This window comes from Ailuropoda melanoleuca, chromosome 14 (genome assembly GCF_002007445.2).
Source record: "Ailuropoda melanoleuca isolate Jingjing chromosome 14, ASM200744v2, whole genome shotgun sequence".
NCBI lineage: Eukaryota > Metazoa > Chordata > Mammalia > Carnivora > Ursidae > Ailuropoda > Ailuropoda melanoleuca.
The window spans coordinates 6363619-6378311 of record NC_048231.1 but is presented as its reverse complement, the minus strand read 5'-3'; the positions used below and the strand labels follow the sequence as shown (position 1 = coordinate 6378311).

The window sequence follows — 14693 nt, the reverse complement described above, 5'->3', positions numbered from 1 at the left end:
TTTTGTTTTTGTTTGCTTGGGGACAGGTGTTAAGCACAGATAGTTTAGAATGTTTTCACTGAAATCCTAATAACATAAAACCATAGATTCTAACAGACAAAAATAAGCAAATATAAAAATTACATAAGAAGAATAAGAAGTACCTAGAGTTTAGACTCATTTAATTCTCTGTCATTGATCCAGCAACATCCAACAAAATCACACAAAAGGTGAAGCTTTAGAAAGAATGATCACTGGGGCGCCTGAGGGGCTCAGCTGGTTGAGCACCCCCCTCTTGATTTCCCCTCAGGTCACGATATCAGGGTCGCGAGATCGATCCCCACCGTGGGCTCCCTACCTACAGGAGTCTGCTTGAGAGTCTCTCCCTCTGCCTCCCCTCCCACCTGCTCACACATGCTCTCACACTCTCTCAAATCAATCAATCAATCAAAAAGAAAAAGAAAAAGAAAAAGAGTGATAACCATGAACAGTTTGTTGCTGGTTTGCTACAGTCCCATGAACCCAGCTGATGGACTCTCTCGGAGCCACTGTTTCATGTTTCCCCATGGTGTTCGGTTTGGGGTATTTTCTTGAGTGTACAACTCAGGTTGCAGATTTCCGTGGGACACAACAGAGCCACATTCCTGGCTGCTGCCACCTGCTCTTTCTGCCAATTTTCTGCATACAGTCTCACTGGAGATCTGCAAATACTGTTACCTTGCTCTGTTCCAAGCGCTCTAAAGCTTCTTTGTAAGATGCTGGCAACGGAAACATGGACTGCCCAAGAGCTGCCTCCATTTGGCTGAGGTTAGCGCAAATTTTCTCCTTAATTTTTCTATAGCATTTGTAATTCTCAAGACACCTATGAAGCATAGTTAGGGGGAAAAAGTGATATTAAATTTTATTTAGTGCAATAAATTCTGGACTTCCCAGAATGAATTCTGAACACTTAATAAAAAGCAGAATGTAATTCTCTTTTTGCTATTCGATGTTTTTCACCAAATTTTTATTGACTATCTCCTCCTCACAGGGACCTGCATAGGACTTTTAATGCAAACTTAACAGGCAGATAAGACTTTTTCAAAACACCTAAACTGCAGGGGTGCATGGGTGGCTCAGTCGGTTAAGTGTCTGCTATTGGCTCAGGTCAAGATCCCAGGATCTTGACATCCAGCCCTGTGTGGGGCTCCCTGCTCCGTGGAGAGCCTGCTTCTCCTTCTCCCTCTGCCCTTCCCCTGCTTGTGCTCTCTCTCTCTCTCAAATAAATTTTAAAAAAATCTTAAAAAAAAAAAAACCACCTAAACTGTAAAACTGCATTCTTTAAAACTACTAATGAAGTATAAATTCTTCATTGAAATTCTGAAGTACAAACCACTTAGCCTTAAAAATGCTCCTATCTTTTGAACCATTTAACTTCCACAATTCATCCTGAGGAATTAATCCTCAAAGTAGGGATTTTTTTTTTTTAAAGATTTTATTTATTTATTTAACACAGATAGAGACATCCAGTGAGAGAGGGAACACAAGCAGGGGGAGTGGAAGAGGAAGAAGCAGGCTCGTAGCGGAGGAGCCTGATGTGGGGCTCGATCCCATAATGCCGGGATCATGCCCTGAGCCAAAGGCAGACGCTTAACCGCTGTGCCACCCAGGCGCCCCCAAAGTAGGGATTTATCCTAAACCTGATAAAACCTTTGGCACAGTAAAATCTTTTTTCTTGTTAAACTATTAATTAAAATGGCAAATATTGGAATATACTTTTATATATAACAAAAGATATGGTTAAGTAAATTACAACAATCCATTTTATAAAATATTTTATAGCAAATACAATTACTTTTATTAAGTTTTGTTACAATAAGAAAAAGAGCACATGTTATAAGGAAAAGCAGCAGCATATTTTCATAGAGAATAATGCTGTGCTATATTAAAAAACACATGAATAAGATTGCATGTATAAAATTGATAATGTCTAAATCCCTCACTGAAAACAATAAAAAACCCAGTAACAAATATATTTTTAAAAAATTATTAAAATATAATAATAAACTGGAAAGGAATTAAGGAGTATTCAGAGGCCCCAAACTATATGAAAGTGGAAATAGAGAGAAATAAGATAAGCCCTAAGGACAGTTTTTCACTTTGAAGGCATTTGCTGAGTTTCAGTTTTATTAACTTCTTCCTGGAATACTGGGCACCAGAGGATAAACACTCAACCCAGGATAGCTATTTAATAGGAAACCATCTCCATAAAGGTATTTGTAACATATATAACAAAAGACCAGCTTCCAAAATGCAGCATAAATCTCTACAAGTCAATAAAAAAAGACGAGCAACCTAATAAAAATTGGGCAATGGCTTGAACAGGCATTTTTCAGAAGGTGAAACATGAAAGACCAAGAAATAAAAAAGAGGCTCAAATATATCAATAATAATAGAGATGTAGATTAGAATCACAATGAAATATCACTTCTCTTCCATCAGACTGGCAAAAATTAAATCTCCTTGGGGCACCTGGGTGGCTCAGTTAGTTAAGTATATGACTTCACAGCTCAGGTCATGATCTTGGGGTCCTGGGATGGAGCCTTGTGTCAGGCTCCAAGCTCAGCAGGGAGTCTACTTGTCACTTGTGCTCTCTCACTCTCAAATAAATAAAATCTTTAAAAAAGAAAATTAAATCTCCCAACATCAGGTATTGAAAGAGTTGGAACATAGAATGTTCTTGGAACACTAGTCTGAGTAGAAATAAGTAAAATCGTTTGGAATTTAAAATGTAAGATGTGCATACCTATGACCCAATAATCACAATCCTTGGTTATAATCCAGGGAAGCTCTTGAATTTAAAAATTTTCCTATTGGCACTGCTTGTAAATGTAGACTAGAAAAACCCAAATGTCTATCAATAGCTGGGTGACCGAATTTTGCTATAGACAAGAACATGAATAAACTTCAGCATCATAATGATGAATTTGAAAAAATGAAGTGACAGAAGATACATCAAATACACATACATCAAAATGGAGCAGAAACACATAGTAAAAATATTTTAAAAAGGAAGAAAATGGTAAATAAAAAATTGGACAAAATGGTTAATTCTGAGAAGAGGAAAAGGACCACACAAGAGAATTCAAAAGTCATGATGTTTACCTTTGAACTTTTGGGTACAAAGCTGTTCGTTTTATCATTATTCTTTACATCATATGCAGACTTTAATAAACATTCTGTTGTATGTACTCAATGTTAAATAAGAATAAAAGTAAAATAAATACAGTAAAATATTTGCTACAGTTTTCTACAGATAATTTAAAATTTTTTCCATATTTTCCAAATTATTTCTAATGTGTACATGTTAATTATAAAGAAAAATAAATCTTAATTTTGTTTTGAAAGCCTTACCTTTAGAAAGAGGTACCCACCTTTCTATTTCACTTTCCTTTACTTTGGCTGCCCCCCTAATGGCTGAATCCTTAGAAACTAATTCCTGTAGAGTACACTGGAGTTGTTGTTTGGCTTCAGGGCTGGAGATAGTCCCCAGTTTCTCAGTGAGGTCCTGGATATCTGCTATTGTGGATTGCAACTCCTCTTGTTTCCAGCCAGGCGTCTCCAGTGGTTCTTCTGGGTTATCAAGGTCTATTTTATGGGAGGCAACAATGGCTTCACGGGCAGTAAAGATTCCCATCGCCCTGGTGACTGCCTCATTATAGCGTGTCATACTTTCATAAGCATCATTCAAAACATCCTGGTGAATAGGAGATTAAATGCTGTGACAAAGCTGTCAAACTTTGGGGATTTTTTATCATTCTTGAATTTTTGTAGTACATTCATAATATGTCTGGGTTTTATAAGGGTTAGAATCTCCTACTTTTAGTTTGACAATATTATACTAGTATTTAAAGACAAATAACTTTTTGTTTGCATAAAGAAAAATGATTTCCAGATTTGCTAAGAAATCTACTCAAAATTCAAAAATACATCTTATGAATCACGTCTGATGATATATATTCCTGTTCTAGAACTCTTATATTACATTATGAATTAAATAAAACAACTGAATATATTTAATGTATATAACTTTAATGGATGTTTGCTGGGAGGGGGGAATTAAAAGAAAACCACATACCAAAAAAATCCCCAGATTTCTTGTGTTTTAATTTTAACTTTATTTAAGTAATCTCTACACCCAACATGGAACTCAAACTCATGATCTTTAGATCAAGACCTGAGCTAAGATCAAGTCAGATGCTTAACTGACTAAGCCACCAGGTGCCCCACCCATCCTATGTTTTTAAATAAACTATTCTGCCACTAACTTTAGTTTCGAGCACATTACCTAATGTCTCCAGACCTTACTCTTCTTACTGAAATAACAAAGAGTCAAAATAAACAACTTTAAAGGTCCCTTCCAGTCCAGCTCTAATCCTATTATTTTGGAGATTTATGTCATTGTTTCTAGAAACTATATTAAAATCAAGTAGAGAAGTACTGAATTTACTCAACATTTGTTAAGCACCAATTTAAAGAACTTGTTAAGTACCAATTTTAAAAATATTAGGGTTCATAATATGACTTTACATTTATAGCACTTAAACCTATCAAAATATTTCAAAAATATTATCTAATAATTCTTTGAATTAAAGAAGGGAGTTAATTTCCCCCATTCTATGAATTGAATGCAACAATTCTGAAAATACAATGAAAGGCATTATATTAAGTACAAGTGTTCCAATAATGCCTAAGCTGTCTATCCTATTATTGTGGAAAAAGAGGGAATATGTTGGAGTCATTCCATAGCAGAGGTCAGCAAACTTTTCTTGGAAAAGGTCAGACTAAGTATTTGAGGCTTTGCACGCCATCTGGGCTATCACAACTACTCAACCCTGCTGGTGTAGCAGGAAAACAGCCATAGACATTCTCTAAAGAAATGAGCATGGCTGAGATCCAATAAAACTTTATTTAAAAAATCAGGCACTACGGGCAGGTTTGGCCCATGAGCCTTCATTTGATGACCCCTGCTCTAAAATCAGACAGATCTTGATGCAAATCCTGGTTCTGTTACTGCTGCAAGAGCTGAGAAAATGGTTGATGTTCCTGAACTTAAATTTCCTTATTTCAAAATGGGGCTCAGAATAGCAGGCACTTCACAGAGCTGCTGTGAGGATTAAAAACAAAGTATTCAGGGGCGCCTGGGTGGCTCAGTCGTTAAGCGTCTGCCTTCGGCTCAGGGCGTGATTCTGGCGTTACGGGATGGAGCCCCACCTCGGGCTCCTCCACTAGGAGCCTACTTCTTCCTCTCCCACTCCCCCTGCTTGTGTTCCCTCTCTCGCTGGCTGTCTCTGTCAAATAAATAAATAAAATTCTTAAAAAACAAAACAAAACAGGGGCGCCTGGGTGGCACAGCGGTTAAAGCGTCTGCCTTCGGCTCAGGGCGTGATCCCGGCGTTATGGGATCGAGCCCCACATCAGGCTCCTCCACTATGAGCCTGCTTCTTCCTCTCCCACTCCCCCTGCTTGTGTTCCCTCTCTCTCTGGCTGTCTCTATCTCTGTCGAATAAATAAATAAAATCTTAAAACAAAACAAAACAAAACAAACAAAAAAAAACCAAAGTATTCAGCACAGTGCCTCAACACTGAAAGTTCTCAATAGATGTGGAGTTATTATTGTATGTTCTTTTCACTACACCCTATTTCTTCTATTATGCCTCACTATTTCTAAAAAACAAACAAAAACCAAAGTTTGTCTGAGCTCAACAGAGCCTACAAGGGAAATAAAGGTGTCACACTCCTCTTTCCCATCTATAAGGCACTGTATTTAGATGTAGAATGAGTTGGGATCATAAGTTGGCCCACTGCAAGTTTTTTTAAATGGCTATTCTATGAGGAATGTTCACGTAGGACCTATACCTTCCAAAGAAGCCCACATATTCAGTAGAGGAAAACCTAAAACCATGAAATGAAAAGAAATGCATTAACCACCGAATTAAGAAAAAAACTTACTATGCGCAAATCAATGCTTGTATTAAGCTGCACGTGAAGGTCTTCTATGTCCCGCAATTTCGTCCCCACATCACTAGGGTCGGAAGAATTTTCTTCTCTTTGCTTCTCCATAAGGGTCACAGCTTTCATGCTATCCATTTCCACCTGAACTTGCTCGTGAAATGCTTCACAATTCTCCTTTTCTTTTTGAATATGTTCAATGTCCAAATTTATAAGTAAAGGCTGCTCTAACTGAGACTTTATCTGATTCAAAACACGTAAGGAATTTTCCAGTTTCTCCTGAAGATTCTTTTCATCCATTTCTTTTGGTTGGGATTTTAGTACTCCGTTTTGGAGAATCTTGTGTAACTTGTCATTTTCTTCCGCATACAGCTTTATTTGGAGTATTTCTTTCTCTTTGAAGGAGTCATCAAAGGCCTTACTTTCATTTAATTTCTTTATTATCTCTTGACACAAGCACATGGCTTTCTCAATTCTCCACTCCAAAATGTGAGCACTGAGCAAACCGCTTTCTGGTGATGTATGGGGCACTCCTAATACTCCTTCAGCCCTTTTCTTAATTTGCAAATCCATAGCCTTCAGTTTACTTAGTGACTCTTGATACTTGCCATGTTCTGCCACAAATATGTCCACCTGCCTAATTTTTTCTTTGAGTTCCTTTTCTTTTTCAGCTACTAGGATCTGTAATTGGTCAAGCTGGGAACAATCCCAGTTTAGTCCTACAGAGTCAAACAGTTCTTTGAGTTTCAGTGCCTGGAGGATACTAGACTGAATACCAGTGATTCGGTCTTTAAGACTGTAGAGCTCCTCTTTAACATCTTCGTTTATTTCTTGATTTAGTAGCAGGTCACTGTGCTGTATGTGGTCAACCTCCTTCTGAAGCGCAGCTGCTTTTTCATGGAATTCTCTGAAAAAACGTATCTTGTGTTCTACTCCATTACATTTGTTCTGAATGAATCTTTGCGTTCTGTTGGCTCTAGTCTTAAGATTTTTCAGTTGGTCATCCAGAAATAATCTTTCAAACACACTTAGATCCTTACAGACGTTTGTTTGTTCCTGAAGGTGGGCTGCGATGACACCCTGAGCTTCCAGCAACTCCTTCTGAGAACTCATCAACGCAACTCGCTCCTGCTCTAGTTCCGTCTCTGTAGAGGCTGCTCTCATCTCGGGAGTTATCAGTGCTTCATTCTCCTGAAGTAAAAGCTGCACCTTCTCTATGACTGCAATAAACCTGTTTCTTTCTTCCAATTTAAATTCTAGTTGCTGTGATCTTTCAGTCGATTTTAAAACTAGCATTTGGTATTGACTCTGTAAGTCCTGTAGGAGGTGATTTAAATCATCGTTCTCATCTGCCTTAAGGTTAGGAATGTTATTTTTGACCTCTTCAACCAATGACTCCACCACCTGCTGCTTATCCAGGATGCCATCGTGTGTCACTTTGCATTTTCTGATCTGTGAAAGAATGTTGTCTGGGAGAAGGGAAATGGTGGGAGTGAGTTCACCCAGCAGGTTCTTGACCCACAGGGTAATCTCTTTCATCTTGTTCCTTATTTCGCCCTTCTTGATCTGATTTTCCACCTGGATGTTTAACGGCTCCAAGGCTTCTAATTGCTTCTGCAAATTATCCATTGCATCTTCCAAAGCATTCTTTTCTTTTTCTCCCCAGATCCTCTTCATCTGAAATTCAGCTTGCCCCTTTACGGCGGAAAATCGATGCTTGATGGTCTGGAGTTCAGTGCCCACGGCAACTACGCGAGCGCTCCCCTCCTCTTCTTCGGGAGAGTTGAGCCCTAACCGGAGAGCCTGCTGCTGCTGCTGCAGAGAGATGTCCAGGTCCTGGATCTTCCTCATGAGAAGTGTCAACTCCTCATGTTCTTCTGCTTGCTGAGAATACTTCTTTTGAGCCAGCTGTTTCACCTGTTCCCAGCTGTGCGCGAGCTGCTTGATCTGGCTTTCCAACAACTTCTTATCCATGTCGGTCAGGCAGTTAGATAAGTTTTCCCATTCGATTTTCATCTTGCTTAAGGAAGCTTTCTCTTTTTCGACGGATGCCAGGAATTTTTTAATTTTGTCCAGATAGGTGGCACTGTCCAGGGGCCCCCTAGAAAGAGAAAAACAAATGGAGCTTGTGAATATTCATTATAGATCAACATGAGGTTAGAGGTCATTAAAAGAAGTTAATTCTTCTTTGAACTCACACAAGAGAAGATTAGGTTGTCTCTAAGACCGCTCTGTCCTGAAAATAAAAATCAGACTCTTGTTTAGTGTGGCTCTCAATTAGCATGTGACAATGCAGAAAGCCCACCTATAATATATGTATCATAAAAAAGCAGAGCCACAGGGAAGGAGTGAAGAGTGAAGGGAGCAATGTCTGTAAAAGCACTGTGCACTGTGAAGGACTTGCACAAACCCGAGTCTGGAATGGGGAAATTACCACAACATCCAACCACATCATTATCATTTTACCAACAATAATGACTAAGAGGGTATATTCATCAGGCTAATAGTTTGAATATAAAATTGTTTCCTCAAAGGGATATCACTGAAAGTAAACCCCATTAAGGTAAAACTATAAAATCAACCTTTTTAAGAGTGGGAAAGTGTTCACACAATAAGATTATACCTACAACCATTTGCTATTATTTTCAAAGCCAAAAGGGGTGTGTGTGTGTGTGTGTGTGTGTGTGTGTATATATATATGTAAAAAGAAAGCATTAGGATAGATACATATTCAGTTTGTTCCAAACTATTTAAACCAATTATGCTGCATACATAGAATATTTCTTTCCACCCCCACAGTTTAGAATAAACTCTTGACAAAAAGAGTGCTGAATTCCATAGAATTTAAGTCTATTTGGTAGAGTTGAGTGTGAATTAATTGTTTAATCAATTAATTTGTAAAATGAATATACTTTAATTATAAAATACAAATAATATAAAATTTATAGCATGAAATCAACAGTTTTCTTCAATGGCTTCTATGTGGAATTAATTTCATACCATAGTATTAAAATCATAATATCCTTTCATAGCATAAATTCTTAAAACTCGGGGCCTGTCCATGGTAGTGCAGCCTATGCTGGAATAAAAAGAACGCAAGTCCTAAATTCTTTTTTTTTTTTCAAGATTTATTTATTTGAGAGAGAGAGAGAGAGAGAGAGAAGGGGGGACGGAGGTGGTGGGAGGGGAGCCAGGGAAAGAGGGAGAGAAATGCTGAAGCAGACGCAGACCCCCTGCTGAGTGCAGAGCCTGACAAGGGCTGGATCCCAGGACCCTGAGATCATGACCTGAGCCGAAACCAAGAGCTGAGTGCTCAACCGACTGAGCCACCCAGGCGCCCCGCAAGTCCTAAATTCTTATACTTACACTTTTAGACTTTCCTTTTCCGTCAACAAGGCTTTCACTGAGGATTCAACTGAAGCAAGGTGTTCCTGAAAATCATTAAGGAGATAATATTGGCTTTCCTTATTTTTCTTCAAAGTAATTAGTGCCTGAAGAAGATCGTCCAAGTGCTGCCCCGAATGTCCCGTATCGTGAAGAGCCAAGGCACTTGTTTCTGCTTTATGGAGATACTCAGTTTGTTCTAGTGGTTCAATGGCTGTTTTCTTTGCTTCCAACTGGGCATATAATTCCTAAAAACAAGTCAAGGAAATCAGTAAATATAGACTCACTCATTACTCATTAATTTTTTTCTTTCCAATAACACATTCTATCCCCAAAATAGGTTTTAAATATTTCATTTGCACACAGAAAAACTAAGGTGCTGACATTTAAAAGCTTTTTTTCATACAAGAATCATGTTAAAATCTAGACTGAAACTCACAATTGGTCTAGCATTTAATAGCAACTAGCTTACCCTATTGTTTTAAAAGGTTCTGCAATGTCTAAAGGAAGATTTACCTTATTTTTTTTTACGTTGTCCTAGATTTAGATACACTCCATTTATATACATCCTTTATATATATCTTATTTTTATTATTCATATACATCACCCTCACCCCCTTTCCCATTTTAAAATATGTTTACAGTTATGTAAACCCAACTAGAATTGCAGGGGTCATTTTTTTAAAAATACGGACATGTATTGGACTTCTAGATTACATAGCTATAAATACATAAATATATAAGCATCACTGTAAGCACAGCTTAAAAACAAAGGAGTACCCCATAATGTTGATAATTAGGAAAAGTAAATTTGTCAGAATCTGAAGAATACATCTGACTAAGAAAAGGAATGATAAGTCAGAATTTCCAAATTTTGTTACTGAATAAGTTTTTAGGAACTTCATGAAAAAGACTAATGTTCATTAAACTCTTCCACTTTTTAAATGGAAAGATTTATACAACTTACTGATTAGTACATAATTATATAGTTACCAAATTGATCATCAGGCAAAGGTTAAATAAGACTTTTCATTTTGTGCAAGCAAGTTTTTGGTAATTAAAATATATTGTATTGCATTGGATAAATGATGCAATCATGTTGTCAGTGTTTTTCTTGTTCCCATACCTCTATCTCTTTTAATTGTTCATTTCTTAACATAACATCTAATTCTAAAGGTTGATTTTGCAGCTCATTGACTTTCTGCTCATCTTCAATGTTTTTCATGCTTTCTTGAATATCCAGAGAAAGTTGTTTTGACAAAACCACTTCCACAGCTGAATTCTGAAAACATAAAAAGATTAATTGCTCAATAGTCTACCTTACAAATAAATAATTTTTTTTTCTCTTGGTGAACACATTCCAGTTCCTTCTATTTACTCAGATTAAAGATTTTCCAGAAGTATCTTCGGGCACTATCAAAGATGATTTTTCCATACAATATTTAATCGCTTTTTGGTATCCCACAAAAAAAAACCAAAACACCTTTTTTTGGCAAGATAGTATAGGATCTATGATTATATTGTGAGGCATAATCTAGTCTTAAAGAAAGAAAACAGATATGGAAAAAACAAAAGTTCCAAAGTTTAGGCTTAGTGTTCATTGTGATGTAGACGGTAGGGCAAATAACAGGCATTCAACGTTACATGCTGGTAGTTTAAAATAGTAAGTGGACAGATGGCAGAAACACCAGGATTTCATGGTATTGAGAATGAATTATGCCTCACACCAGTTCATAGTAAGAACTCCAAGCTGGGTAAGGCAGGCTGTATATGGAGTAACGTGATCTTTTCTGAAAGCGACAAGAACTTGAGTTTCTCATAGGGTACATACAGACGCCACCCGCGTTGATTCATTCATTCTTTGGACTAATGTTTAGTATGTACATGCCCCAGGAGCCACGTCCATAATTTTGAAAAGATTTCCATTATTTTGCTAAGGTATTCGTTTTTATTTTCCGGTTACTTTATAAATGAAATACTGCTTGATTTTGTTACAGACTTCCATGTCAGTAAGGTCAGTATCAAGTCTGTGACTAAGATGTGTCCACCTCCCCCACCAAGGTAGAAACTGTCGTTGTAAAACTACTACCTGGATAGCAATGCAGAATGTTAACAATCAGGGAAACTAGGTAAGAGATACGTGAAAACTTTCTGTCCTATCTTTGCAACTTTTCCATCAATGTAAAACTATTCTAAAGTTAAAAGATTATATGAAAATAACAGATATGTGGAGGCGTGTGCATCTGGAGCCTCACCAAAACTGACTGGGAAGAACATTGAGCTGACCAGGGTTATTGGTTTTGACATAGATGGTACTTAGCACAAGTCACTTCTTTAAAAGGCTACAAATGATTTAAATGATTGTATACATTTCCTTCATTCCCGACAATTTATTCATGCAAAACTATAGTTAAAAATCTGCAGGGAGACAGCATCTCAGGAGGCAGGATCCAGGAAGGCTGTGAGAGGAAGAGAGAGAGGTGCCACACCACAGGCGGCATCAGCCTATCGCTGTTCCTCGCCAGGAGCCACGGTCACAGGCGGTGGATGCCTGCCTCCCACCTGCTGGCTGTTGTTCCTTACAGTCCCCCCCCCCCCAAATCCACCTGCAGAAAAAGAGTGCCTGAGGTAAAGGCTGAGCTATTAGACCCTAGGAAGACTTTACTTACGATTAATCATCTACGAAGACTTCAGAGCCCTCGGTCTATCTTACCTCATAAGCCACTGACTTCAGGACTAGCAACAATTTGCCACTGGTAATCTGCCTTTCGTGGTCAGAGAGAGCATTCGGAAAAACCTGAAAGCACCCCGAAGCACCACTTGTTTGCCAACTCCAAAAGCCACGTTTCTACCTTGGCAGAAAATCCAACAGAGTCCCTCAAACGAACATTTCAAATTTAAAAGGTAACATTCCCGTGCTCATGCCAGAGAGGTTGGAACACAGACTCCAGGTCCTGACTGACTCCTGGAAAGATTCTTTTGTAACCAGTCATCCTTTGCTCATCACCCTTGACTAGATTTTATTTTGATTTGGCAGTCTCATTTGAATGATTTTATTTTAAATATGTATTTCAAACATAGTTACAATATAACCTCCAGTCATTAACCATGATACAAAATAATGTAATTTTCCATATCACAAATATAATTTAAAACTCAATCTTTATCCCTCTTTCATCTCTTCCTCCTCAGAAATAACCACTATTTTAAAATATATGTATACATTTTATTAAATATTTATTTACTTAAGTAATCTTTACTTCCAACACGGGGCTCAAACTCATGACCCCGAGACCAAGAGTCACACGCTCTTCTGACTGAACCAGCCAGGTGCCCCTACACATGCATTTTTATACTTTTACTACATATATTCGCATTCACACAGTATTGTTTTATGTATTTTAATTCTTCTACAACTGGAATCATGTATTATCATTTTATAACTTGTTTTATTTTTTCCACTCAGCAGTATGTTTGGGGTTTATTCATGGTGACAGATAAAAATCTGGTACAGTCATTTAGCCTTGTACACTGTTCTGCTGTCTGCATGAACACGACTTATTTATCTGTCAGACTCCTGTGAACATAATATTGTTCCTAGTTTTTATATTGGTCTGATAAACACCCTCGTATAGGCCCTTTTGCACATTTCTGTGAGTTTCTTTGGGATATTTTCTAGAACTAAAATTATTCCTTTTGATTTTCAATAGATAGTTGTTGATTTGTTCTCCAAACTGCATTACTGTTTTTACTCCCACCAGCATGGTAAAAGAATTCATATTTTCCCTAATCCTCTCTGATATTTGGTGTTAACAGACTTTAATTTCTGCCAATATAATGGATGTGAAATTGATATCATTACTATTTTAATGGATTTCTCTGGCTGCTAAAAAGACTGAGCAACTCTCCTAGAAGAAAACATGAGCGGTAACCTCTTTGACATAAGTTTTAGCAATATCTTTTTGGACCAGTCTCCTCAGGCAAAGGCAACAAGAACTAAAACAAATGGGACTACACCAAACTAAAAAGATTTTGCACAGCAAATGAAACCATCAACAAGACAAAAAGGCAACCAATTGAATGGGAGAAGATATTTGCATGTCATACACATAACAGGTTAACAGCCAAAATATACAAGGAACTTACACAATTTATTATTTAAAAAAAAACAAACAACCTGATTTAAAAAATGGGCAGAGGACTTGAATACACACTTTTTTTCCAAAGAAGACAAACAGATGGCCAGCAGGCACATGGAAGATAGTCACCATCTCTAATCACCAGGGAAATGCAAATCAAAATCACAATATTACTCAGCCATCAAAAAAAAAAAAAAATGAAATCTTTGCAACGACATGGATGGAACTAAAGTTATTATGCTAAGCGAAATAAGTCAATCAGAGAAAGACAATTATATGATTTCACTCATGTGGAATTTAAGAAGCAAAACAGGATTATAGGGGAAGGTAGGAAAAAATAAAATAAGATGAATTCAGAGAGGGAGACAAACCATAAGAGACTCTTAACTCTAGGAAACAAACTGAGGGTTGCTGGAGGGAAAGTGCGGGGAGGGGGGGCAACTGGGTGATGGGCATCAAGGAGGGCAAGTGATGTGGTGAGCACTGGGTGTTATATACAACTGATGAATCACTGAACTCTACCTCTGAAACTAATAATACACTATATGTTAATTAATTGAATTTAAATACAACTAAATTTAAAAAATATCACAGTGAGATATCACCTTACACCTGCCAAATTGGCTATTATTAAAAAGACAAAAAATAAGTGTTGGTGAGAACGTGGAGAAAAGGGAACCCTCATACACTATTGATAGGAATATAAATTGGTTCATCCACTGTGGAAAACATTATGAAGGTTCCTCAAAAAATAAAAGTATAAATACCACACAATCCATCAATTCCACTTCTGGGTATTTATCCAAAGAAAACAAAGACACCAATTTGAAGAGATGTATGTCTCCCTATGCTCATTACAGCATTATTTACAACAGCCACGATATGGAAACCACCTAAGTGTCCCTCAGCAGATATATGGATAAAGAAAGTGTAGTATATATGTATATGCAATGGAATATCGCTCAGTCATAAAAAATAAAATCTTGCCATTTGCGACAACATGGATGGACCTTGAGAGCATTATGCTAAGTGAAATAAGTCAGACAGATAAAGCAAATACTGTATGATTTCACTTACATGTGGAATCTAAAAAAACAAAATAGAGGGGTACCTGGGTGGCTCTGTTGGTAGAGCATGCAACTTTTGATTTGGGGTTAAGTCATGCGGGGCACAGAGCTTACTTTAAAAAAAAAAGGCAAA

The 14693-nt window shown here is 37.4% G+C and overlaps 1 protein-coding gene across 1 annotated transcript in view; it reads right to left on the bottom strand.

The window, feature by feature from the left end:
* SYNE2 (spectrin repeat containing nuclear envelope protein 2) overlaps positions 1-14693 on the bottom strand; it is a 267176-nt gene that overhangs the window by 143553 nt on the left and 108930 nt on the right. Inside the window, 5 exon segments of the mRNA XM_002914161.4 lie at positions 697-841; positions 3393-3715; positions 5971-8071; positions 9337-9602; positions 10481-10636. Of these exon segments, the coding sequence (XP_002914207.2) occupies positions 697-841; positions 3393-3715; positions 5971-8071; positions 9337-9602; positions 10481-10636 (2991 nt within the window).